Source organism: Gossypium arboreum, chromosome 13 (genome assembly GCF_025698485.1).
Source record: "Gossypium arboreum isolate Shixiya-1 chromosome 13, ASM2569848v2, whole genome shotgun sequence".
NCBI classification, from domain to species: Eukaryota; Viridiplantae; Streptophyta; class Magnoliopsida; order Malvales; family Malvaceae; genus Gossypium; species Gossypium arboreum.
The window spans coordinates 90657503-90685362 of NC_069082.1; the positions used below are offsets into that span (position 1 = coordinate 90657503).

Below are 27860 nucleotides of genomic sequence, written 5' to 3' on the forward strand. Positions count from 1 at the left end.
TAAATATAGATTAATTCGATAGTTACGATGAACACACGTGGTACTTGTGGCTTGTAGACAGAGTACTAGAGGCCGAGGTAGAGGTTGTAGAGGGATTCGAGCTGAGTCCTTCGCATCTGATACGATACCTAATTTGTACACTAGCGAGACACTGGTGTCACCTGTTACTGAGACTGGTGCTGAGTCTCAAGACCGTACAGTTGGGGACGACGCTTTGCCCCAGGCCATACTGCGAATCTTGGAGAGGGTTGCTGGGGCTAATACTGGATCTAGAGGTCGTGGGTCGGTTATGGAATGACTCCGGTCGAATGGGGCTGAGATATTTAAGGGCATCGCTGGAGTTGCTCCGAGTGTGGCCGAGTATTGGATGGATGCCACAGAGCGCATAATGGATGCCTTGGATTTTACTGATGAGTAGAAGCTCAATGAAGCTATGTCTCTGCTTCGCGATGAGGCATACCAGTGGTGGTTGAGCGTTAAGGAAGGTACTCAGCCTGATAGGTTGACTTGGGATTTGTTTAAGACCACCTATTAGAATAAGTATGTGGGAGCTAGCTATACTGACACTAGGCGACGTGAGTTCCTGAATCTCACTTAGAGAGACTGTTCAATGGTCGAGTATGAGGCAGAATTTCTGAGGCTGAGTCACTACGCAAGGGGCATGGTGATGAATGAGTATGAGCATTGTGTTCGATTTGAGGATGGTCTTCGTGACAGTTTCCGAGTTTTAATAGCTTCTCAGAGGGAGCGAGATTTCTCGGTCTTGGTCGAGAAGGCCAAGATAGCCGAGGAGGTGAAGCGCTCTGAGTATCAAAACCATGAGAAAGGGAAAGTTAAGAGGGATTTTGAGTCTACTGGTTCTAGGATGAGGCCTAAAAAAAGGCTAGAGCTGATGGGTCCGTTAGAGTTGAGCCTACTGTTGCACCTGTTAAGGTGGCGATCTGCCAGCTATGTAATAGAAGCCATCCAAGCGAGTGTTAGAGATCTACTGGCGCTTGTTTGAGGTGTGGATCGACTGAGCATCGAGTTAAGGATTGTCCACTGAGGGGTAATCAGGTGCAAGCTTTGGTTGTTGAGACTACGCAGCCGCCGAGAGGAGTATAGCAGCCATCTAGGGGCCGAGGACAGACTAGGGGTGGTAATGGTATGGGGCGAGGTTAGAGAGCACCTGGTAGAGGTGCTGGGCTAACTGAGGTGAGACAACCTGCACTTGTCTATACTGCACGTCACCGTGAGGATGGAGATGCTCCAGACGTCATCACGGGTACATTTTTTATTCTTAATGTACCTTATGTTGCATTGATAGACGTAGGCTCTACGCATTCTTATGTTGCATGTTTTGTGTCTAAGACCTTGTGGATTTTGCATGAGAGTACTTCTAGTGAGATTTCTGTGGTAAGTCTGTTGGGGCAAACCATTAGGGCTAGTAAGCTATTTAGGGACGTTCCATTGGAAGTCCAAGGGACAATATTTTTGGTTGATCTAATGGAACTTCCGTTTGGGGAGTTCGATTTAACTCTGGGTATGGACTGGTTGGTGAAGCATCGTGTAAGTCTGGATTGCACTGAAAAGGGGGTGGTTCTGAAGATCGAGGAGGATAATGAGAGAATCGTGATTGGAGAACGACGGAATTATCTGAGTAATATGATATCTGTATTGGTAGCAGAGAAGCTGGTGAGGAAAGGATGTGAGGCATTTTTGGTCTACATTAGTACTTCTGATTCTGTAGACTTATAGGTTAAGGACATCCGTACTGTGAGGGACTTTTCAGATGTATTTCCATAGGAATTACCAGGATTACCTCTGAGCCGTGAGGTAGAATTTGGGATTGAGTTAATTCTTGGTTCAGCTTCGGTGTCTATCGCCCCTTATCGAATGGCACTAAAAGAGCTGGCTAAACTTAAGGCTCAGATTCAGGAGCTGTTGCATCGTAGGTTTATTCGTTCTAGTGTGTCTCCGTGGGGAGCACCTATTCTATTCGTAAAGAAGAAGAATGGTACGATGAGGATGTGTATCGACTACTGTCAATTGAACAAGTTGACGATTAACAATAAGTACCTACTTCCGAGGATTGATGACTTATTCGATCAGTTCAGAGGGGGCTTCAGTGTTTTCTAAAATCGATCTGCGGTCAGGTTATCATTAGTTGAAGGTGAAGGAGGTTGATGTGCATAAGACGGCATTTAAGACTCGTTATGGGCATTACGAGTTTTTAGTTATGCCCTTTAGGCTAACTAATACACCAGCGGTATTTACAGACTTGATAAACCGTGTGTTTTAGCCCTACTTGGATCAGTTTGTATGGTGTTTATCGATGACATTTTGGTGTATTCTAAGTCTGATGACGAGCACGACGAGCATTTAAGAGTGGTTCTGCAGATCTTTCGTGAGAAAAAGTTGTATGCGAAGTTCACAAAGTGTGAGTTCTGGCTTAGGGAGGTAACCTTTTTAGGGCATGTGGTTTCTACTGAGGGGATTCAAGTGGATCCTCGTAAGATTGATGCTATGATGGATTAGAAACAGTCGAAGAATGTGTCAGAGATCCGTAGTTTTCTGGGATTGGCAGGATATTACCGACGTTTCGTAGAGGGGTTCTCGTTGATTACAGTGCCGTTAACTAAGTTGTTGCGCAAAAGAGTTCCTTTTGTTTGGACTGACGCACAGTAGGAAAGCTTCGAGAAACTAAAAATAATTTTGATTCAAGCTCCAGTTCTGATACAGCCTGAGCCTAGTAAGGACCTCGTGGTTTACAGTAATACGTCACACGTGGGTTTGGGTTGCGTCTTGATGCAAGACGATAAGGTTGTAGCTTATGTGTCTCGACAGCTTAAAACTTACGAGGCTAATTATCCAACGCATGATTTGGAGTTGGCGGCAGTTGTCTTTGCATTAAAGATTTGGAGGCATTATCTGTACGGTGAGAAGTGTACCATCTACACTAATCATAAGAGCCTCATGTATCTCCTCACTCAGAAGGAGTTCAATCTTAGGCAGTGACAATGGGTTGAGTTACTTAAGGACTACGACCGCAGTATTAAGTATCACCTTGGAAAGGCCAATGTGGTGACCAATGCATTAAGTTGTAGGGCTGTGGTTGATTTAAGAGCGTTATTCGCTCGACTGAGTCTTTTTGACAATAGATTAAGGATAAACAGTTAGGAGATGAGTCTCTTCAGTTGCGATTTCGTCAAGTTGAGACTAAGACTACTACTGACTTTGGAATTAATAGTAATAGGGTACTGTGTTTCTGAGGTAAGATCTGTGTACCTAATGATGAAGATTTGCGATTGTTGATTCTGAGAGAAGCACATAGTAGTCCTTACGCTATGCACCCTGGTGGAAATAAGATGTATAAAGATCTCCGAGAGTTGTACTAGTGGCCAGGGTTGAAGCGTGAGGTGGCCAATTTCGTTGCTTATTGTTTGACTTGTCAATAGGATAAGGTTGAACATCAGTTACCTTCGGGTTTACTGCAGCCGGTTAAGATACTGATTGGAAATGGGAGCGAGTAACAATAGACTTCGTTTGTGGGTTGCCCCCAACACCTACTAAGAAGGATTTTGTGTGGGTCGTCGTGGATCAATTGACCAAGTCTGCACATTTTATTCCTGTTAGGACGGACTTCTCCTTGCAAAAGCTGGCTAAGCTCTACATTTTTGAGATAGTGAGGCTGCATGGGGTACCTGTCTCGATCATTTCTGATAGGGATCCTCGTTTTACATCTTGGTTCTGAGGGAAACTTATGAGGTTTTGGATCCTCGTCTTGACTTCAGTACTACTTTTCATCCTCAGACAAATGGTCAATCAAAGAGGGTGATTCAAGTACTGGAGGATATGTTGAAGGGTTGTGCTATGGATTTCTGAGGTAGTTGGGAGGAGTACTTGTCGTTGGCAGAGTTTTCTTACAATAACAGCTATCAGTCTAGTATTCAGATGGCACCGTATGAGGTACTGTATGCACGTAAGTGTCGCACTCCCTTGTGCTGGACTGAGTTAAGTGAGCGACGTATTCTGGGTCCGAAATTAGTATTAGAGACTGATGATAAGGTCCACCTGATTCGGGATTTACTGAAAGCGGCTTCTGATAGACAGAAGTCCTATGTGGATTTGAAAAAGAAGGACATCGAGTATTCTGTGGGAGATAGGGTTTTTCTTAAGGTCTCACCATGAAAGAAGTTTCTGAGGTTCGGTCGTAAGAACAAGTTGAGTCCTTGATTTATTGGGCCGTACCAGATTCTGAAGCGAGTAGAACCAGTTGCATATCAGTTAGAGCTTCCTCCAGAGTTAGATTGTATACATGATGTATTTCACGTGTCGATGTTGAGACGCTGTCGCTCCGATCCTACTCACATTGTGTTTGTGGAGGAGATTGAGGTTAGACCGAATCTGACATTTGAGGAGGAGCCAGTTCAAATTTTAGATCACGATGTTAAGATTCTACATAGGAAATCTATTCCCTTGATAAAGGTGTTGTGGCAGAATCATAGCACTGAGGAGGCTACTTGGGAGCCAGAGGATTCGATGCGTCAGCAGTATCCTCACATTTTCTAATCAGGTAAAATTTAAGGACGAATTTTCTTCAATGGGGTAGTAGAATTGTAACGCCCGGAATTTCTGTACTTTCGGCTTTTGTAAGTGTTGGGCTTGGAAGTGTTTAAATCTGTGTTTCGAGTTATTTTTGGTTTAAATATATGTGGGTTAAGTGATAATGTGCTCTGGGGTGAGTTTGAGAGGTCCTAAATTCAAGCTTTAACTTGGGCTAAATTTTGGTTTTTATTGAATAAAGCCTGACTTGAGGTCAGTGGGCTTATAATGAATTATGGATAAAAACTTAACAGAATGGCCCTGCTAATCTAGTGGTTAAGTGGCAAGGGAATATGCATAGGGTCAGGGGTTCGATTCCCTACAGTGGCGATGGGATTATTTTTGCTGCAAGTTGAAATTAAGAGTTGGGCTTATCAGAAATCTGAATTGGGGTTTTAAGAAAAATTAGGGTTTATTCCTTTCTTTTTGGAATAAAGGCATTCTTTTTATTTTCTGTCGTCTTTTCTTTTGTTTTCCCCAAAACAAACTCACTGCCGAAAATCATCTTTCTCTTTCCCCTCTTTTTTGGTTTTCTTCTTTTTCGATAAGCTTAGACGTATAACTAGCGGTTCTGTCGATTCGGTAAGTATCGCTTTAAATTGAGTAACGTGTTTTCCTTTGGAGTTTGTCTAAAGAAGGATTTTGGTTGTTGCTGTTTAGGGAATATTCAAGGATCTATGGATCACTAACTGAGTTTTTAACAGCGAGGAATCATCGTTCTTCATTGAAGGTAAGTAGATCTCTCTTTCAGGATTTGGCAGTTCTTAAGGATGTCGATTTAAGTGATTGATATTGGGTTCGGTATTGTCTATTTTAGGCTTTAGAGTGCTCATGGTTGGATTAGCAGCGAAAACGAACCAGGTGTGTACTCCGATCTCGTAAAAATCGAGTTTCGATGAAAGCTAAAAAGTGGCTTGTCGACGCCACACGGGCGTGTGGTCTGCCCGTGTGGTAGCTTGTGTCGCGAGACATGGGCGTGCCACTGACGAGCCAGGCCATGCGCGTGCCACACGGACCCGACAGGCATGAGCGTCTGAGGTTGGTGAGGCCGTGTGCAAGGAACGGGCTCGACCAATTAGGCCGTGTAGGCCGCACGAGCATGTGGGTCACATAGGTGAACCACACGGGCGTGTAGGACTTTGGGCCAGGCCGTGTGATCCACACCGACAAATCCAAGTTGGGCCATGTGGGCCCATACGGGCAGGGCACACGGGCGTGTGAGCCCAATTTGTTTGAAATGTTCTGTAAGGTGGCACGGGTCACCTAAGTCGACTATGACATGACTGTAGGGGTGTTAAGCATTACTTAAACCCTATACCCTGATTGATTACTGAATTGTATGCAAAAGCATGTTATTATAAGCATGTGTATCTATCTAATTCCGTATATCTGTTTTGTCATGATTTTGATAAGATCTGATATCTGCATATAAGCATGTCATGATATGTATGTTGCATTGCATTGGGTTGGGATTGTTGTGAAGAGAAGGAAGTCTGAGAGGGAATTAACCTGTTATCTGGCAGCTACGCTACATATATCTATTATGTACTGTTTTACAATACCTCTTGGTGTGTAGGGTTGGGTGGATCGATTTTATCCCCACATGGTGTGTTAGGTTAGTTGGAGATGGTGTGCAGGGTTGGTAGGCATGTTTTCTGATATTTGATTTGTTATGCATGCGATACCTGTATGGCTAAGGCCGAACTATCTGTATTCGTGTATGCATGCTTTTTGAGGGGATGTACACACTGAGTTTGCGAAAACTCACCCCCTTTGTTTACTTGTCTGTCAGGTAATCCTCAGCAGTAGATGGATCGGTGTGACGGAGGGCTCGATGGTGACCACTGTTGGACATTTATGGATTTTTGAGTAACATTCTATTTGTCTGCTATTTTTTTTAAATATTTATTTTTGGGATTAAAATGTCTTTGAACTTGAATTATTTTTAAGTTATTTCGGGTTTTTAAACTATTAAGTTATTGATTAATGAAATAATGATGTTTTAGCTTCCGCGATAATAAAATGTGTTCACCTAATAATCGGTTTGGAGATTTCACAACTTAAGTAACAATAATGAACTGGACGATTTTTAATTTGCTAAGATTTTCTAAAAACACTCTCATGTGACGCCGCCAGATTCAGCCATAACGTCTAGGCCGGGTTTGGGATGTTACAGTAATATCAAAATAATTAATATAATTAAAAAAGAAAACATTTTAGACCTTGAAGATTTAATTTAGAACTCAATATTTTCGTATTTGCTTGTGTTCCTTCTTATATATACAGTAAAACCTCTATAAAATAATACCATTGGGACCCAAAAAGTTATTATTTTATCGAGGTTATTAGTTTACCGATAAATGAATATTTTATTAATTTATCGATAAATTAATATTTATTAATTTAGAGAATATTTCATACTTTATGCATGGTTTTTTTTTACCAAAATCCAATATGCATGTAGGTGCAATGAATCAAAGTTAATTGGTTCATGTAACAAAAAAAAAAGTTAATTAATTGGTTCATGTAACCAAAAAGAAAAAAGAGTTAATGGTTTCAAAATCCAATACGTATATATTCATTGGATAGATTAAATATTTTATTATAAATAAACACATGTACATATCAAAATATCATAATTCATATAATCTTTTCCTCCATGGCTTTCCATTTGAAAGGTGTAAAAAAGTCTACATTGACGGATGAGATGAGAAAAAATATTATATATAAGTACAAAAATGAGCATTCCTCTTCAAGTAAAAAAGATTTGCAACAGTGGGTTCAACAAACATTTGATCTCTCTGTTAGCCAATCAATAATATCAAATACTTTTAAAAGATCATTTGAATATTTGTCAAAAGAGATAAAGAACAACAATGTTAAAAGGCACAAATTAGCCAAATATCCTAAATTAGAGAAGGTATTGTATGAGTAGTTTCTCCAATATCAAGAGAAAGTAAACATGACTGGAGAAATGATTTAAACTAAAGAAAAAGAATTTCTGCAGAAAATGTATGGTAATGCAAATTCCGAATTTAACTTCTCAATTAGTTGGTTAAAACGGTTCAAGGCAAGACATGGGATTAAGTATTATAGAAGATTTGGTGTAACACCCCAAACCCGGCCTAGACTTTATGACCGAATCTGGCGATATCACATGGAATGGAATTTGAAATCGAAGTTATCAAGTTTAAACCGTTTTCCACTCATTAGCTTTAATTTATCTTTCGTCTATTTCAAAACTATTTTCTCGTTAATTTGATTCATTTAGAAACATATTCTATAGCGGAAGTTTTTAAAACCGTGATATTTAAAGAAAATCATTCACGTGTAGGAAAATGTTGTTTTTAATTAAACCAAGTTTTCATTGTGTTTTGCAGTTTAAAAGTCCATATAAACAGTTAAAATCCAAAATAACGGCAACAGTCTAAAAATTCAAACTACATAAAAAATACCCCAAAAATAATAGGAATTAAATCAGTTTAATAGTCATGTGGTCACCGTTGAGTCCTCCGCCGCACCTATCCGTCTAGGTCTGGGGGTTACCTGTACAGCTAAACAAAAAGGGGTGAGTTTACGTAAACTCAGTGTGTAATCCCCACAGAAGGATGCATACAGTCAAACAACAATTATCAGTCAAATGTAGTCTGGGCCTAAGCCCACTACAGATTCAGATACAGTTTAGGCTTTAGCCCATTCAGATAAAGTCTCAGATATAAATTAGGGCCTTAGCCCATCTCAGATACAATATGCATACAGTAACAGAAATCAGTATCCTACCTACCAGCTTCTACACACCATCTTCGGCCGTCCCTACACACCATGTGGGGTTTAAAACACCCACCCAGCCTTACACATCAAGTCGTACCGAATGCGGCACATATCAGTAATATTGCAGCTGAGCTGCCAAGTAATAGGCATCAAAGCCTTTCAGTACACTTCCTTCAATAATCAATCATCATATCCCAATGTAGATGCAACTAAACATGGTCAATGCAGATATACAGTAATACATGCTTACATACTAATATTCAATTATCAGTCATACATACAGATCAGTAAACTTGCATAAATTTAACATGCTCAATACATACATTGTATGCTCAGATCACACTAGTTAGGGTCTAAGTAGCGCTTACCTACCCTACAGTAGGTTCACAGTCGACTTGGGCGACCTGTGCAACCTTAGGAAACATTTTAGCTAAATAGGTCCACACGCCCATATGGTTTGCCTGTGTGGGCCCACACACCCAGATTGGCCTTGGCCCATGTAGATCACACAGCCTGGACCAGATATCACATGCCCATGTGGAGTATCTGTTAGGCCCACACGCCCGTTGGATTTAGCCCGTGTGGCCCACACGGCCATACTTCAGCCACCACAAGGCTGTGTGCTGCACACGGCCATGTCTTCGTCGACCACACGGCCGTGTGGTATCGATAGTTTGCACTTTCGGCTTTCGTCGAATCCCGTTTTCTGTGTTTTCGAGTACACACCTGGTATCGATTCACTACAAAAACACTCCCAAGACCACCAGGACCTAAAATTAACCAAAAGACTCTGAATTAATTGGTTAAACGATAAACTAAGTCGATCCCAATAAGTTATTCAACCTATTGGCAACCAAACCTTACCTTCGAACGAAATGACGATTTCACACTACTAAGGTCGCAAACAACAGCCCCCAACCCCTTAATCTCTCCTAAACACAAAACGAATTCTATTAGCATATGATTCATTCAGTCAAAACAAGAATTGCACCACCAAACCTATCGGTATCGCACGAAAAGTACCGAACTAATGAAACGCGAAATTTCGGCAATAGATAAAAAGGCAAAACAAATTCGATGACAAGGAACAGAAAGAGAAATCGGTAGAGTGCAAGAGAATAAGCAATTCACGTTAGACTTTTTGGGGAATTTTGAGGATAGAAAAAATTTTGAAAAAAAAAAGAAGACAGTTTAGATTAGATAACACCAAAATCCCCCAATTTCCTCCCCACTAATCCACTACTCAGAATTCTAACTACACTGAAACACTTGCGCAGTTCCGAACAAAAATAAATACCCCTACCTACTCTGAGATTCAAACACACGACTTCCTCACAACAAACAGACTCTCTTACCATTTGAACCAGCAGGCTTATTCTGGTATGGTTTTACAACTAATTAAATATAAGCCCGCTGAGCAAGTATAAGGCTTAAGTTAGAAAAATACCAAAATTTGCCAAAGATAGCGCTTGAACTTGATACCTCTCACACACCCAAAACACTTAACCACTGAAGCAAATACACAGTTGTGTCACATTTCAACAGAAACAAAAATAAGAATTTTGGGGCGTTACATTTGGTGAAAGTGGTTCAGTTGTTATGGAGAATATTGAAGATGTTTTGCCATAAATAAGAGCTAAATTGGAAAATTTTGATTGGAAGGTTATCTATAATATGGATGAAACAAGCTTATTTTATCATTTGCAAGCATATCATTAATTTACTACAAAGCAATTAGAAGGACGAAAAAAGGATAAAGAAAGACTTATTGTTGTGGTTTGTTGCAATGAGGATGATTCAGATAAAGTACCTCTTTGGGTTATTGGTAAGTTTGCTAATCATAGATGCTTTAAACATATGAATATTGATAATCTTAACTGTCATTATCGAGCCAAAAAAAAAAGCATGGATGATTGGATTACTTTTTCAAGATTTTGCTCGCTGGTTTGATGCTAAAATGACTGGTAGAAAGGTGTTGCTTATAGTAGACAATTGCCCAGCCCATCTCAAGGTTATTGAAGGCTTGAGAAACGTTGAATTATTCTTTTTGCCTCCAAGTTCAACATCTTCAACTATGTGATGCTGAATTATTAGAGTAGTTAAGATTTATTATCGGTGTTTCTTTTATTCTAGCATATTAGAAGGTTACGAGAAAGGAGAAATAAATCCTGAAAAGATTAATATATTGGATGTAATCCATTTTATTAATGTTGCTTGGAATATTGATGTGAAGGCTACAACTATTGCAAATTGTTCCAACATTGCAAAATTCGATCTAAGGAGTATATGTCTCTTGAACAAGAAATTGGTGATGTTGAAGGCATTCATAAATTAAAAAAAGTAATTTCTGATTTACACTATAGAAGTGCCATGGATGTTGAGCAGATTTTGAATTATCCAAGTGAAAATGAATCTTTGATGGAATCACCTACGTATGAAGAAATTATTCAAGGAGTAATGGATGTGCCAGCTGATGAGGAGCAAGATCCAGATAACAGTAGTGTTTTATCACATGTTTCTCCAAAAGTGGCTTTTCATGTAATGGCCTAAATTCAAGGTTATCAGAATAGTGGTTTCGTAACCACAAATCCGATTTAAAGAGAAATTTATTTCAATATTTTTGCATGAAAATTGATATGATAGGAAAATCGTATGAAAATATTGATATAAAAATTTTACTGATTTAGTGATTAGTTAGAAAAAGAAATTATTGAAGAAATTGGGTAAAATAAGGTATCAGGACCTCTATCTCGTAAAACTGAGTCGAAAATAATTTTATAAATATTTATGAAATGTTAGTAATATGGTATTAAAATTTCGTTAGGAAATTTTAATGTTTGGATAGTTAATTAAATGAAAAGGACTAAATTGTAAAAGGTGTAAAAGTGGATGGGATGATTAAATAGCTTAAGTGTCTAATGAGAGAGGATTTAAAAGGCAATTAGACCCAAAATTTATTTGGGCTGGACGGTAAGGGCATGAAATCAGCAGGAAAATTGATAAATTAAGGGCAAAATTGGAATATTGCAAAATTAACTAAATAAAACTAGGACTAAATAAGAAATATCTAGATTTCTATTCATTTCTCTTCAATTCCAGCAGCTAAAAATGCCTTAGGAGGGTTCTCTAAGCTGGTATTCCATAATTTTTTCACCAAGTGAGTTAATCCTTGCCTTTTTCTTGTACTTTTTGTGTTTCTAAGACTTTTACAACTAGGTCCTACTATTAAATTCATTAGTTTTTGATTTCATGGATGAAATTGAAAGTCACCATGGTTGAATAAGATAAAAGATAAAAGCACGCTCATAATAATATGACTTATTTAAAATATGTAAGGATATCTTAGTAATTTCATTGATTTAGTTGGTGTCTAGTTGACTCGTAAACCAACCCAATCACACACTTAAAGAATTTATAATATATGTATACATATAAACACCCATTTAGAGAAATTTTGAATTGACTAGAGTATCCTTTATTTTTCATTTTATTATTAAATTGACATTAAAATAATAACTTATTAATATAATATTAATTATTATATGATAATAATAAGAGTAATATTAATTAACTATTAAAACATTGAATCTAATTAGATAAATTAGAAATAATAATTCCTTTAGATAAATGATATATAGATATTACATATACTATTAATTATTATATGATCATAACAAAAAAATATTATTAACATAAAATAAAAATAATTATTTTATTATTAGTGTTACTAATATTATCATTTACTTAGATTTCGAACCTATATTAAATTATATTTATTTATAATTGTTATTAATTAAATAGTGTTACTGTCATATATGAATTAAAACTAAATATAAATTAGGGAGGTAATTTTATTCAAGTAATAATTAGAGAAAAAATTAATTTTAGTATTATTTGATAAGTTTTTCTTTCAATCACAAAAGAAGAAAGTTTAGTTTTATCATAATTTGATATGTTTAATTTAAATTATATTATTATTATTTTTGATGTATTGATATTAGCATTTCTTTTTCTTGTGAAGTTGAATGAAAGAACAAAAGTCAAAATAAAACAATAGAAATTAAATAAAGTTGACAAATAAGAATCTGGAAGATGATTCTAAATAGAGTTAGAAATCGTTGTAGTACTTATTTTTATTATTTACTATTACTTTTTATTATTTACTATTACTATAAATCTATATTGATTTACTATATTGATTGCAATAAAATCTTTTTGAATTTAGTTTTGAGTTAGCATTTTGTTTTTTTTTTGGAGATGATGAAGATTGAGAACCTTAAATGTTTTTGTAATATTACTATTTGTTTTTATTGTTTGAGAAAGTTGAATATTTTAGTTTGTCTTAATTTAATTTCATATTAATTATTTTAGGAAGCTGAATTTTTTTAATTTATTACATATAAGTTTTAGTATTATTTGATAGGTTTTGTCTTGAAAAAAAATAAATTATCATCAATATTTAATATGTTTAATGTTTACTATATTATTATTTTAATATTATATTATATTTAATAATACTTTTATTATTTAATACATTAGCAATAGTTTTTCGTTATCAAAATATAACTTTCTTTTGAAATATAAAAATAAAAATCTATGAACAATAGTAAAATCTAGAGTCAAAAAGCTTAAAATTGGCATATAAGATAGATTTAGTTTTATTTATTTTTACTATTAAAAATTCTTATATTTATGAATTATGAACCTTATGATTTTAATTACTGTTAAATTCTAAATTACAAGATAATTCATAGTTAACAACTCAAAAGATAAGTAATGCACATCCAATATTATTACTGCATTTTTATTTTTGATATTATAAATTCTAACTTATCCAAAATATAAAAATAAATAAGGATCCTAAATGTATTTTTTTTCACTTGTGATTTAAATAAATATTTTACAAATCTACAATCTATTATATTATTAAATTAACTTTTTTATATATAATTGGGGAGGAAAATGAGGTTACTTAATATTGAACCTAAACTCTTATGCCTATAACATAATGCTTTTGTTATTAGGTCAAGAGGTTGTTGACAATTAATATTTTCTTTGATTATTATTAAAAAATACAATTAAGATAATAATTTATTTCTATTATTAAGCTTTTGGTAGAAAATTTGAAATCAAACTTTGTATTTATGTTAAATTATACTTTCACTTTAAATCAACTAATTTATTTTGAGTTAATAGAAACTTTTGAACTAGAAAAATATTTTTATTATTCATCATATTATTAAATTAATATTTAAATAATATTTTTCTATTATTAAAATTTTAATATGATATAATACTTTATTAAAATTAAAATCAAATTTTGCATCCATGTTTTTTAGAGAAAAAAAAAGAACTTCATTAATGAGAAAGTTACAAAACAAGCAGAAAGAGGATACGAACTACTAAACCTGAGCCATCAGGCCCACCTCTTACACCTAAACCTATCATTCACAATCTTCAATTATACTAACATTAGGTGCAAGACAAAAAATTCTCATTAAACGAAGTAGTGGGAAGAGTATCTCATTCCGTGCGGTCTGCATATAACAAGGCCGTTTGCACTGATAAATAGATTACCTTATTAGAACACCGACAAATCCACAAAAAGACAAATACTGAAAATGACTTTTTATAAGCAAATAATCTTATAGCAATACACCTAATTGATATGCATCAGATAATGAGTAAGACAAAGCAGATATAAAAAGCAAACAGTTCGACTTAATGAGTACATTATCAAGAGACAACATTTTTAACCATGAAAGTTCCTCCCGAATAGTGAACATACTCAAACCCCAGCAAACACTTCAGCACACGACCTGTAAAATCCCGTACTATATCCGCATAATTCAATTATTGGTTTACTGTGATTTATATAATTCAATTTTGAGTTATATTTTCATCGGTATTTTAATAATATAAAACTACGACTTACCGCTGTAAATTAAATATTTTAACATTCAATATTTAGATATTTTCATTTAGTTATTAGTCAAAAAATTATTCAAAATTTTGAATTTTATTATTATTTTGTTTTACATTATAACTATGGTTTGATTTTTTTTATTGTTGTAATATTTTAATGATCAAAATAGTTAATATATTTACATTTTTTGTAATGTTTTAATTATCAAAGCAATTAATATATTTATTTATTTTAAATAATTAATTCATTTTAACTAGAATTTAAATAATATTATTTTTCATTAACTACAATAAATAAAATTACATTATTTAATAAATTTAAAATAAATATATAGCATCACATGCAATGTACATGATATAATAATTAATATTATAGAAAAGCCGAAATATTAATAGTTTAGTTGATATATTTTAAAAATCAGTTGCTAAAATTAGCTTAAAATAATCACTCCTCTTTATTCAATCTCAAGTTTCTCTATAGATTACAGCATTTAAAATTATTCGTAAGCCTTTAACTAAAATAAACAAAAATACTTGTAATGAAGAAATATAACGAATCACATTGATAATGTGGTTCAACGAAGATATTTTATATTTAAAATATATATTTATAAAAATAGATTAATAAATTATTATTAGTTGAGTGGTAAGGGTTTTCTATAAGAAATTGTTGGTCTTGTGTTTGGTTTCTAAATAATATTTTTTAATTATTTTATTTGAAGATTATATAAAAATATGAAAAGATGAAAATACCCAAGTAATGATTCTTTAACATAAACATATTTTAATAATAGTATAACTAAATTGGTGTCGAATTAAACTGTGACATTAATCAGACTGTAGACACCTATATATAAAAGTTTGGACCTTCCTACGGACGAAACGTGGCTCTCTCACCAATTTCTTTCTCTTTGTTTTTTCATTTTACTCAAATGGTTAAATTTCACCTTTGGTCCCTCTAATATTATATACCTGTATAAAAGAACTTTCTGTTGGCTCTCTTACGATGCTCTTTCAAATGTTTAAACTTCACCTTTGGTCTCTCTAATATGCTTAAATTTAATATTCTATATACTTTAAATTTTAACATAATTTAATCTCTATATTTTGTAATGTTATTAATTAGTCCAAATAGTTAATGTCATTGACTTTTTAGTTAAAACATTTTGTGGTTATATATAATTTGAATACCCTAAGAGTCGTTCGACACGTGGCTTCTCATTTCTTTTAGGTTTACATCGACGCTTTTTCTTTTTTTTCTTTTGCAATTTTTAAAGAATGGTTAAAATTTAGTTTTAACCCTTATATTATGCCTAAATTTGATATTTAACCACCTCACTTTAATTTCTAATGTAATTTGGTCCCTGTAGTTTTATAATATTATTAATTAGTCCAAATAGTTAATATCATTAAATTTTCGATTAAAATATTACATGGTTATATATAATTTGATTCCCTAATGGCCTTAGAGAGGGATTGTAGTTTTTTAATTTCTTTTAGGTTTGCCTTGCATTTTTTTTTTTTTTGATATTATAAGACAATGATCAAACTTCAGCTTTAGCCCTTATATTATGCTGAAACTTGGAATTTAATCTATACACATTATTTTTTACATAATTTGATCCTTCTACTTTTATAATGTCATTAGTTAGCCTAAATATTTAATATTGTTAACTATTTCAATTAAAATGCTAACGTTAATTTTTCTTAAAACACTATTCCAACAAAATTATTTTATCACGACAAGTTTGAATGAATGTTTTAAGAAAAAAAATCTATATAAGAATTTTCAATGTTATTTTTATTGTTATATGACTACCAAGTGATTTATTTTAATTTCAAAGTGTGACACCAGCGAATTTAATAGAAGATTTTTAATAGGGGTAACAATTGGACCTAAATTTTTAAATCCAAAAAGTAAAGGGTCTTGTAACCTCCCCAATCTGACCTCAACGTTAAACCTGAATTCAGAAGATAACATTAGCCACCAAAATGGCTGAGTAAGTTATCAGAGTTTTGAAAACAAAAATTTTAAAACGTTTGTTTATCTTAGAAGAAAAACTTAGCCTATTTTCAGAAAAACATCACTATAATATTTTAGAATTCACAGTTTTATAAGCACATGCTTATGAATGACAGTGCAATTTTAGTTTATTAAAAAAAGTCCTACCCTACTGATACACACCACACTATGAGTTTCCTAGAACTCCGATTGTGGATTAACCACCGCTGATTTGCAGATAAACTACCACTAGTTGTGGGTACACAACGTAATTGCAAATAAAAGCTGCCATTAGGTTTGTAAAAATTGTGGGTAAACCACTAGTATTTTTAGATAAAAATATTTGCAGACAAGCTGCCACTTGGTTCGTGATCAAACCACATATTTGCAGTTACTACCACTTGTTGTGGGTGCACAACATATTTGCAGATTAAACAAACTTCCACTTGGTTCATGTATGAAACACACTTATTAAACTGTTGCTCTTCCTTCGTATATATCATCCCACTCCATGCAATGCAGTATGACATGCTTTGTAATAGAATAAACCGAAACTAGCAGTAATCATGCTTAACATGTATTCAGTTCATCACTAGCAATTAACATTATTTCATTGGTATCTGATAAGGTGGTAACAAAAATTAACACTAACAGTTTATCTGTTTCACAATGACAGTAGCATGTAATATACGTTTCACATGCTGTATAGCCATAAAACTTTAATAATTAAATCACAAATTCCATAATCGCATAATATCAAGGACTCAATTGAGCAAATAAAACTCTAAAATAAATTCAGGGCATATACAAGGACTAAACTAAAGATATCATAAATTTATGGGCAAAACTGTAAAATAGAGGGACACATGATCATGTGGCCAGGTCGTATGGAAGGGGTACACGACCGTGTAGCTGGGCCGTGTGGCAGGCTGTAGTTGTGTGGAAAATGCAAAATATAATTTACAGAGGAGACATAGCCTTGTGGAAGGGTCTTGGTCGTGTGGTTCACAAATTAGCCTGGGCCTTCTAGGGCAAATGGCCGTGTAAGGGGGACGTGTGGTCCACACGCCTATGTGAGAGACCATGTGGCCCTATTCCTACACATGTTTACCACCAATTTGCTTGGGAAAAGACACACACCTTTCACCAGGAATCTGATCGACATTCCTCACATTTGATTTTGATTCGACTCACCTAAATTAGGTCATTTAAACGATATTTACACAAGAATTAATGGTTGATTTCAAGATTTGATAAGATTGTCGAAAGATTTATCAAGAACCGAAAAAGATTGTTTAGATCAAACGAATATTTATGTTGGATAATAATATTACGAAAAATCGGGATCTAAATATTGAAAACGAGTTGTACTTACGTATTCTTGAATAGTGAAGCTATCAATAGTAATTTCAAATCCTATAAAAAGGACGATTGAATGGAGGATTATTTGATTCGGGAAAGAAAAATAATTATCAACAATTAGGATGAAAAAAAAATCAAGGTGGAATTCTAATTCTATTGGAATTTTGGAAAGAGGCAAGTTATTAATTCTAATTAGAAAATAATTGGATTAATTCCTATGGTTTGTAAACTCTAAGGGCGCCACTTTCAATTTCCACAAGCTGGCCGAATTTCAAAAGAAAATGGAAGGGAATGACATGATTTGAACCTAGGAACACAAGGAAGGAAGGCTAACTCTTAACCATTTGGGTTATTGCCTATTTCTTGTGTAGTTTTTAATCTCAATAGTGTATATTTTGTGTTTATTGAAATCTCAAAATTAAAAAGGGATGGAGGGGGCTCAAACTTGGGTAAGTAAGGGGGAATAAGTGTATTTAACCATTAGGGCTATTCAAGTTTTTTGTCTATCCAATACAATTAACCCCTTATATTTTAGGGCATGATAATTCTCCCCTCCTTAAAAAATTTCATCCTCAAAATTTCTCTGTTGACTCATCAATCACTTAGGGCTAATTTAGCATTGCTTTTAAGAAATGCTTTTAAAACATGCGTTTGAAAAGTGATTTTGAGAAGTACTTTTGAATAGTTTGGTTTAGGATTTGAGTGTTTAGCATTGCTGTCAAAAAGTACTTGTGAGAAATAAAATGCCCATTTTAAACATGGTATTATCAAGTAACAAATAGTTATTTAAATAATATTCAAATTAGTTAATATTATTATATTTTAGTAAGAATATAAACAATAATTTATTATAACTTGTTGTTAATATTGTACTATATGAAATATAAATTTTAAATATTTTTAAGCAATAAATATTAATTATTTATAAAATTTAATTAGAATATATAAACTATATTTTAAATATTTAAATATAACCATTAAATATTTGTAATTAGATATTAACATATTTGTATTATTTTAAAACATAATTTTTTATTTTTAATTAATAATTTAACACATTTATAATTAAGCACCAAGAAAAAAAAAGAGAAAATACTATGTTGTTGGAGGGGTGAAAAAGTAATTAAGCACCAAAAGTGCTTTTGGTATAAGAAAAACTAAAAAATTTAACTTCTGCTTTTCAAAAAAAGTAAAAAATTTCAGCAAAAAGCAGTTTATTTAGAACAATTTTTTTTCCAAAAGTATTTTTTTAAGTAATACTAAATAAAGCCTTAGTCACACAACCTGTTATTTCTCCTTTTAAGCCAACCACTACACTTTTGCTGCACAACTCTGACTATTATTCTCCTTAAACTTCCTATAACTTTTCTCGAAGATCCTATTCACTACCATGGATTGTCCTTCTGTAACTTCACTAACGGTTTCATCTACCCCGAATTCTCATATTATGAGCAACATATGAATGGGTGGATTCTATTTCTACTAGAGCAAAATACATGTGATGGCATCAGACGCATCTTTATCCTCATAACCTCTAATGACATAAACAAGGGCAGGCTGTCTAATGTCAATTTGATTCACACCAGTTGCTATGGTATTTGCAACCATATTTTGACCTCGTCCCCTAAGGAGGTAACTGATTTGACCTTTATTTTTGGGCCTAATTTTGAGTTGGAGCTTGATCCAGTTTGACTCGATGTGGACAATCCTTAACCATATGCTCTATCAACCAACATTTCAAATACGCACCCAATTTCCTCCAGCACTCGCTCGAGTGGTATTTACCATGATATGTACAGTTGGAAGTCTTACCCTAGAATTAGTTGTAGCAACCCTTTGCTGTGGTCTACCCTCTTTGGCTCATTTTATGAGATGAGAATCTGAATTAGTGGAACCAGAATCTCTATTAAGCAGGACCTTATTCTTCTTCTGTTTTTCGTATTCAACCTGTTTGATCTCTTCTAAAATTTTGGCTTTCTCCACTAGGGTCTCAAACACCCGTTCATGTGGTGGAACATGTATTTTGAGGTCGAAACACAACCCATTTTTGAACCTCACACACTTATCCTACTTCATGGTGACCATTCTTTGGGCATAACAACTGAGCCTTAAAAATTCAGCCTCATACTACGCTATAGTCTTATCCCCTACTTTAACTAAATAAACTCAAGTCGCGGACTTCCACATACCTAGTGCTGGAACGACGAAAATGTGCAAGTGTACACAATCGCAACAAGTAATAAAGTGACAAGTAAATGTCGAGTTATCATACCCACAGGGACTGTGAAAAGGATTGTTTATGAATGCAATTTAAAACACTTTGGTGAAGAAAGATATTTTGTTTTAAAAAGGGTCATGAAGAAAAATAAGATTTTAAACTAAATAACTAAAGAAATAAATCTCAAATGCACGCTTTCAAAATATGATTTAATCAAGATGACATAATTATGTTGATTTAATTACATTTCTTTAACTTAGAATTATTAAACTCATGCTTATGTTGTTACGAATAAATTCACAGCAACTCGGTAATTTGCTAACTTATGAACATATTCACCTACACAAATCCATTCATCTCTTAACATATCCCTATGTTAATTTAAATGATTAAACAGATTTTAATAAACAAACATGTTATGGCACATACATACTCATTAAATTGAACTAATCTCTTGCATATCCCTATGTCAATTCAACCGATTAATTAAATTTAATAAGCACATAAAAGACTATGTGAGGTAACAAGGTATCCCTACCTTGAGACAGTTTAATCACAATAATCTTGCAAGTCATACAAGGCAAGTGTATCGCCAGATACATTGCTAATTTAACCTTCAGCTACCTTAGAAGAATAAACATGCACTAATTAAGTATTGCGTCCATTAATTACATTTTCAATCCGTTTAAATAATTAATTCATTAGCTACCTCACAATTGTAATGCAAGAATAACTTAGGCATGATTTTACTTAATCAAGCATTTTACCGAGGCCTATAACAACATAAACACAATTTTAATAATTTAAGTAGATGAAATGCAATCAAACCAACACGAATTAAGTCCAAGCTAAACTGATTAAATTTACCATTCCAACAACATAAATATTCATAGATATGTTCATCATAACAACAACAAAAATTAAAGAGATAGCAGACAAGAATCAAATCCGGTGTTTTTCCTTAGCTTGACTAGGTTGCTCTGTCTTCGTTCTTTGTTGTCCTTGCCGATCAAGGCTGCTATGAACACTTCAATGTTGCTCCAAAATGGCTGAAGAATAACCCTTTCCCAAGGGGAGAAATCGGCACAAGAGCAAGGGACTTGAAATGGAAAAATGAGATGAGAAAGTGATAGAGGAGAGAAGAGATGTGAATGAATTGAGGTATGTCTTGAATGATCAGCCAATGGGGGTTTTTATAGCTGAATGTGGAAGCTAAAATTTGATAAAAATAGCAGCCAAAGAGACACCCCTTGGCCAGCCATCTACGTGGTAGAGTTGATGGCTTCAACTTTGCTAAATATGGCTTGGGGCAAATCCATAAAGCCTCCAATTGTGGAGGGGCTTGAATGCAACTTTGACAAGTCTTCAAGGGATTCTTTGCAAGCTTAATTAATCAGTTAATAAGCTGATTTTGGTCAGCATATGGACGGTTTTGGGCTGCCCAATCCTTGGCCGGTTCAGTTCAATCGGTTAGGTTCAACTAGATCGCTCTTTCCATAATTAATTAATAATAATTTATTTAGCCCAAGTTAAATTGGGTATAAATTAAAATTAATTATATTATGAATTAATACACATAATTGGACCGTCTTAGGCTGGAAATTAATTAGCCTCGATACTTCAAATTGCTTCTCGATTTTGTGCTTACAAAGGTTCATCGGCCATTTTTCGCCCTTTATGCAAATCATTAAAATAACCAAAATTCATCAAAAATAATTAGAAAATTAACTAAATTTAAACATGTTCATATTTTAAGTGTACTTTAATTATTTTATAAAAATTAATTATATTTCGACAAGAATTTAATCGAATTCGCATGAATTTAAGTTAAAAAGGGTATGAAAAAGTATGAAAATTTTTGTGTTTCCACACCCCAAACTTAGTTCATTGCTCGTCTTGAGTAATGCACAAATTTTGAAAAGAATTGCTCGAAAACACCTTTGAAAAATTCCTTCAGAACAATATTTTTCCCAAAATTATGAATTTAATATACTTGTGCTCAAAGACAAGAAAATTGATAGTTATGCTACTTAAGTATACATATCGTTCAAATTAATCTCAACAACTATTATAATAGTAAAAATTAGACTAAACAATTCCTAATAAAGTCATGTTAAACCTTACCAATGTGATTTTATTCTCTTTATTCAAGATTAAGTTGCAATCATTAAGTTTAACTTATGTCTTCATATGTTGTATGTAGCAATTTCTCTCCACTAATGTAGGTAGCATCAGAACTTTGAATCAATAGGTCTTTAACAAGGTTGTAACGTGGCTGGGCTTAAGGGTAGGTAAAAGATAGATAAATTTAGGCTTTTAAACCCTAGACTCAGCTTGTATCGGACCTTCGAAATAATTACCTTCAATACATCAACTTTCTTTGCTTTTACATACTCTTTTGTACATCTTATTTTAAGAAGTCAAACTTTTTTTTATAAATCGAGCATTTTGCTGAGTGTACTACAATTTTAGAGTATTCGATACTTTTTTTCTTCTTTTCAACTCCCCCAAACTTACTTTTAAAGAATACTTCGAATAGTACTGAGTCTAGTATTTGAGACAATTTCAAGATAGTTAAGAGAAAAGTGATGGCTAAATTTGCAAGGGTTCAAATAAAATTAGGCCATATAGTCTCAAAGTCGGGTTTCAAAGGATAAAAATTTCATCATGGTTGGCTTGAAAGGCTCAAACAGTCCAACAAAAGTTACCTAAATCATTTTCAATGTTCCATGCTTCCTAAGATTTCGCCTCGAGAAACTACTAAGTCAATTCTAAATACTTAAACTTTCATGCACGCCTAACTTTCGTAAGGAACTAAAAATTTATGGTACGATTTGCATGCTTTATTAGAAATACATTCATATCATTATTAAGCTAACAAAATAATTTATTGAAATAATAGAACTTTATTTATACTGAAGCTTAGCATACTTAACTAAATTTCAAATTATTGAACAAAATATACCCTAATCATAATTAAAAGAAAATTTTTACTCTGAGTGGAAATAATTCAAATTCAATTTTTCGGTCTCCCCTACTTAAGAGGAACAATGTCTTCATTGTGTAAAGTGAATAGATACTATATACCAGGTAGGATTCTAGAAAAGAGGAGGTGAGTTAAATTGACTGCTTAAGTACCAAGCTTTCTCTAGATCCAATCCTAGACATGTATATACCTATTGCCACACTTTATACTTTGCGACTTATTCAAATTTTATTTATGATTTTCCTCTCTTATTCTGTGAAAATAAAAATTCCTAATTAAACCTAATCTTAAAATGACCTAAGAACAGAAATAAAATAAGGTCAAGATCCCCCTTTTATTTATTTGTAGACTTTTCTAAATTTGACTCATCTTTTGCTCTATCATTATTGCCTTTACATGAATCGCTTCGCTCCTTCTTCGATAATGGACTCCATGGTTCAAATATAAAATCTAGAAATTCAGGTACAAAAATAAATGGGTCATTGTAAATTTTCTTAAGAGCACTTCTCATCGAGTCATCCCTTATTTTTGAGTATCTCCAATAAGCTTGTTGCTGCCATTGCATATGCTGCATTATGTCCACCAACTTTGACAGCTCATCTCGAAGATCTGGGCTAGGCGGTTAAGCTCTGAACATTGAGGTTTTGTTATCAAGTTCAACTTCTGGTTCCAGTGGTTCCATCTTATCAGGGACTTTAGCTGATTGCATTAGTTTGATCTCTTTGGGATCTTCTTCGGGATTCTCACTTTCTTCAATTTGCTACTGTAGAACAGAATCTCCAGCTATTCGGTAAAGGTCCCAATCTGTGATTGTGCGCTGGCTATAACCTGTCTTCGTTATGTTTGCAAGAATTTTAGCTTTCAAGCACAGAAGTGTTATCATAAAGGGAAAGTAGGCTGGGCCAGAACATCTAACGGCACAATTCCGTATCTCTCTCAGGATGATTTTTCCCACATCAATGGTCTTTCCTGTTAAGATCGTGTATAATAAGACCATTCGCTCTAATGAAATTGTAGTCCCATGTGAGCTAGGCATAAGGCTGAAACGGATGAAATAGAACCATACCTTTGTGAGTGGTGTCAGATATTCTCTTCGAAAAGTGTGGATTCCTTGCTTTAACACAATCCACTTAGAACCTGGAACTGTAACTTCCTCAAGAATTTCTTGCAAATTTTCAGGCTTGATATTGCTCATCAAGGAAGAATAATCATCGTTTTTGAAATCAGGCAATTCAAAGAACTCATTAATAGCTTTTGAAGTTATTGGTACCTTGATCCCGCTAACTGGAACTTCCATCAACTCGCTTGAGGTTAAATTCGCATAGAACTCGTGAACTAGTTCCTCATCCATACTAGGTCTCTTCTCACAAAACAATTCCCAATTGAGGTTTCAGCAACTTGAAGAATACGTGCCATAAAATCTTTGTAGTTTCTCTCTTTCGATGTAAAGCCTTTCTCTGAATGCATCTGTTGATTTTTGAAGATATCCTCATATCTTGCTTTGGCTTCTTCACAATGGAAATTTTTTGTGTTTCATCAATTTAGGCACAGACACGAGTTCTCTTACAAGGAATGATTAACCTAAACAAAAGATGGAAAAAAATTATTTTTTCAAATATTTAATTAAATAAAAATTATTAATGATTCAATAAATTGAAATTTTAAATAATTAAATAAAATTAAAAATTTAGGAGAAAATTAGGTCTTACCACCTTTTTTTTTAGAACTCCTAAAAAATAAATAGTTAGAAAGCAAAAGAGGTCAAATGGAAGTAGGTTGGAGGATTTGGCTAAAGGTGGGTGAGAGGGTGGTGTCGTTCGGGTGTGTGAGGTAGTAGTGCGCAGCAGGCGTTAGGAGTGAGCAGCAACGCCCGCAGGCTAGGCTGGATGTGCGAGCAGCTTGCGGATCCTCGTCAAGCAGACCCGGCGTGAGCGCCCGCGGGACCTGGGCACAGGTAGCAATGCGCGGGATGAGGGCCTGGTGTGGGCAAGAACACGAAGCGCAATGCATGCAAAGTTGAGAGCAAGTGTGTGCAAGGTAGGCTGCGGCGTGCAATGCGATGGACCTAGGGTCATGGCAAATGGTCGCTTCACTAGGAGGTTTTGGCACTTGAAGGTTTTTGATGCTTTAGGATTTTGAGTGATGAATGATGAAGAAGGTGGTATTTATAATGAAAGGAATAGGACTTAAAGTAGAATTCTTTGAGAAATTTAATAGCTAAAAACTCTAAGTTCTAATTTTAATCCAGTTAACAACAATTAATAATTAAATACATGCATATTAAATTATTAATGCTATTAATTTATTTAAAAATAAGATAAACTAATCCTAATTCTATGCTAAATTGATAAAAAATAATATATAAATTATAATAGATATAATTATATATTAAAGATTGTCATCTTAAAAAACTTATCAAATAAAATATGATTAAATTAACATTAATTTTAATTCTACATAAAGTTGATAATAATTAATATATATTATAATGGATATAATTATATATTAATAATTATCATCTTTTTAAATAAAAAACATTTATTCTAGAAGCCCTTTGAAAATATTTATAAAAAGAGGCATCTAATTTTTATTATTTACAAAAGAGCAACAAATTTTAAAAATACTTCAATTAAGTCCCTAGACTTAATGATAATTTGAAATTGAGTTGCAATTTAAAACTTGGATCAAAATTGACCCTCTTATTTGGAAAACCAAAAATTTAATTTTATTTAGGGAATAATTTCTCAGAAAATTATGTTAAAATCAATTCCCAGTAAAGATTGGAGGGGTCACAAGCGGTCCTACTTAAGTTCCAATCTCCTAGACAGAATTTATTTAAACTAACTGATCTCGAAAATATACCCCAAAATAATTTATTAAAAAGGAAAATAAGAAAATTCAAACATCTAATAAAATGAACGAAATTTGATTCCGTTCAGTCTTATCTCCCCAGTAATGTTTCAGACGCTGAGCATTAACTTGAAAATTACCTCCCTTACCTTGGAGTTCAACAACTCCATATAGATGGACGTGATGAATTGTAAATGGACCGGACCAACATGGTTTTAATTTACATGGAAAGAACTTTAATCTGGAATTAAATAAGAAGACTTGTTGACCTGCTTCAAATTCTCGAAGTCGAATGTGCTTGTCATGCCATTTCTTAAGTCTCTTATTGAGTAATTTGGCATTTTCATACGAGAACATTTGGAATTCCTCTAGCTCATTGAGTTGGAGCATCCGTTTCTCTTTAGCAACCTTCGGATCCAAGTTGAGTTGTCGTAGGGCCCAGTAAGCTTTGTGCTCTAACTCCAGGGATAGATGACAGGCCCTTCTAAAAACCAACCTGTAGGATGACATCCCTAAAGGTGTCTTGTATGTTGTTATATAAGCTCATAAAGCATCATCCAATCTTTTGGACCAATCTCATCGGTTCGGGCAAACTACCTTCTCAAGTATGCCTTTGATCTCTTTGTTCGCCAGTTCAGCTTGCCCATTTGTCTTTGGATGGTAAGCTGTAGTGACCTTGTGTTACACTCCATATTTATCTAATAACCATTTCAACCACTTGTTCACAAAATGGGACCCTTCATCGCTGATAATAGCTATTGGGTTTCCAACGTTATGAACACGTGTTTTTGCATGAACTTAATTACAACCTTAGCATCATTTGTCGGATAAGCTTCAGCCTCGACCCACTTAGACACATAGTCTACTGCTACTAATATGTACTTGTGACCAAAAGACAGTGGAAAAAGACCAAGAAAGTCAATACCCCATACATAGAACAATTCTACCTCAATGATATTTGTTCGAGGCATATCATTTCTATTGGTGACATTTCCAACCCTTTGACTTCGATCACAACTCTTTACGTAAGCATATGCGTCCTTGAACAGTGTTGGCCAAAAGAATCCGGCTTGCAATATTTTGGCCGCAGTACGAGTACCTCCAAAGTGTCCCCCACTTAGAGCTGAGTGACAATGGTATAGAATCTTTTGTATTTTATCTTCTGCCACACATCTCATGATCATTTGATCTGAGCACTTTTTAAATAAATATGGTTCTTCCTAGGAATAGTACTTCAGATCGTGAAGAAACTTTTTCCTTTGATGATATGTCTTATCAATCGGCATCAAACCACAAGCTAAATAGTTAGCAATATTAGAAAACCAAGGGGTATTATGGACATGATTTACCTTTAGTATGTGTTCATCCGGAAACGTCTCTCAAATTGGTATAAGAGTAGAGTTCCCTTCTTGCAGCTCTAATCTGGACAAGTGATCTGCTACTTGATTTTCCACTCCCTTTTGATCTTGAATTTCTAAATTAAACTTTTGAAGTAGAAGTACCCATCGGATCAACCTCGGATTAGCATCTTTCTTAGAAAATAAGAACTTAATTACTGAGTGGTCCGTATAGACAGTCATTTTGGTACCTACAAGATAAGATCAAAAGTTGTCAAAAGCAAACACAATAGCGAGTAACTCTTTTTCTGTTACCGTATAATTCAGTTGAGCTCTTGTCAGAGTTCGACTTGCATAGTGGATGGGATGAAAAACTTTGCTCCTTCCCTAGCCCATGACAGCTCATATCGCGAAGTCACTTGCGTCACACATCATTTCGAATGGCAAATCCTAATTTGGTGTGACGATTATGGGTGCCGTAACTAACTGACTGTTTAAATCTTTAAAAGCCTTTAAGCATTCCTCATCAAAATTGAACATCGAGTCCTTCTCTAATAATTTGCATAAAGGTTTAGTAATTTTGGAGAAGTCCTTGATAAATCTTCGATAAAAACTGGCGTGGCCCAAAAAGTTCCTAACACCCTTTACAAATGTTGGAGGTAGGAGTTTCTCAATAACATCTACCTTTGCTTTATCAACCTCTATTCCATGTCTTGTTATCCGATGCCCTAAAATAATACCTTTTTGTACCATGAAATGACACTTTTCCCAGTTGAGTACCAGGTTTGTTTCTTCGCATCGCCTTAGTACCTTCACTAGATTGGC

The 27860-nt window shown here is 34.1% G+C and overlaps 1 protein-coding gene across 1 annotated transcript; it reads left to right on the forward strand.

Annotated features, from left to right (window-relative positions):
* The first annotated feature begins 610 nt into the window (after positions 1-610).
* LOC108462015 (uncharacterized) lies at positions 611-10905 on the forward strand. The gene is made up of 4 exons (XM_017762022.1): positions 611-997; positions 1162-1674; positions 1786-1930; positions 10589-10905. The coding sequence occupies exons 1-4, from the start codon at positions 611-613 to the stop codon at positions 10903-10905; spliced, it is 1362 nt and encodes a 453-aa protein (XP_017617511.1).
* Positions 10906-27860: the final 16955 nt, after the last annotated feature.

What these genes read in the sequence shown, in the direction of transcription:
- LOC108462015 (XM_017762022.1), top strand. Translation starts at nt 611, where the DNA reads ATGGTCGAGTATGAGGCAGAATTTCTGAGGCTGAGTCACTACGCAAGG. An exon ending in TATTGGTAGCAGAGAAGCTG is followed by an intron (nt 1,675 to 1,785) that starts GTGAGGAAAGGA and finishes GTATTTCCATAG; the next exon opens with GAATTACCAGGATTACCTCT. An exon ending in GATTCAGGAGCTGTTGCATC is followed by an intron (nt 1,931 to 10,588) that starts GTAGGTTTATTC and finishes ATTGATGTGAAG; the next exon opens with GCTACAACTATTGCAAATTG.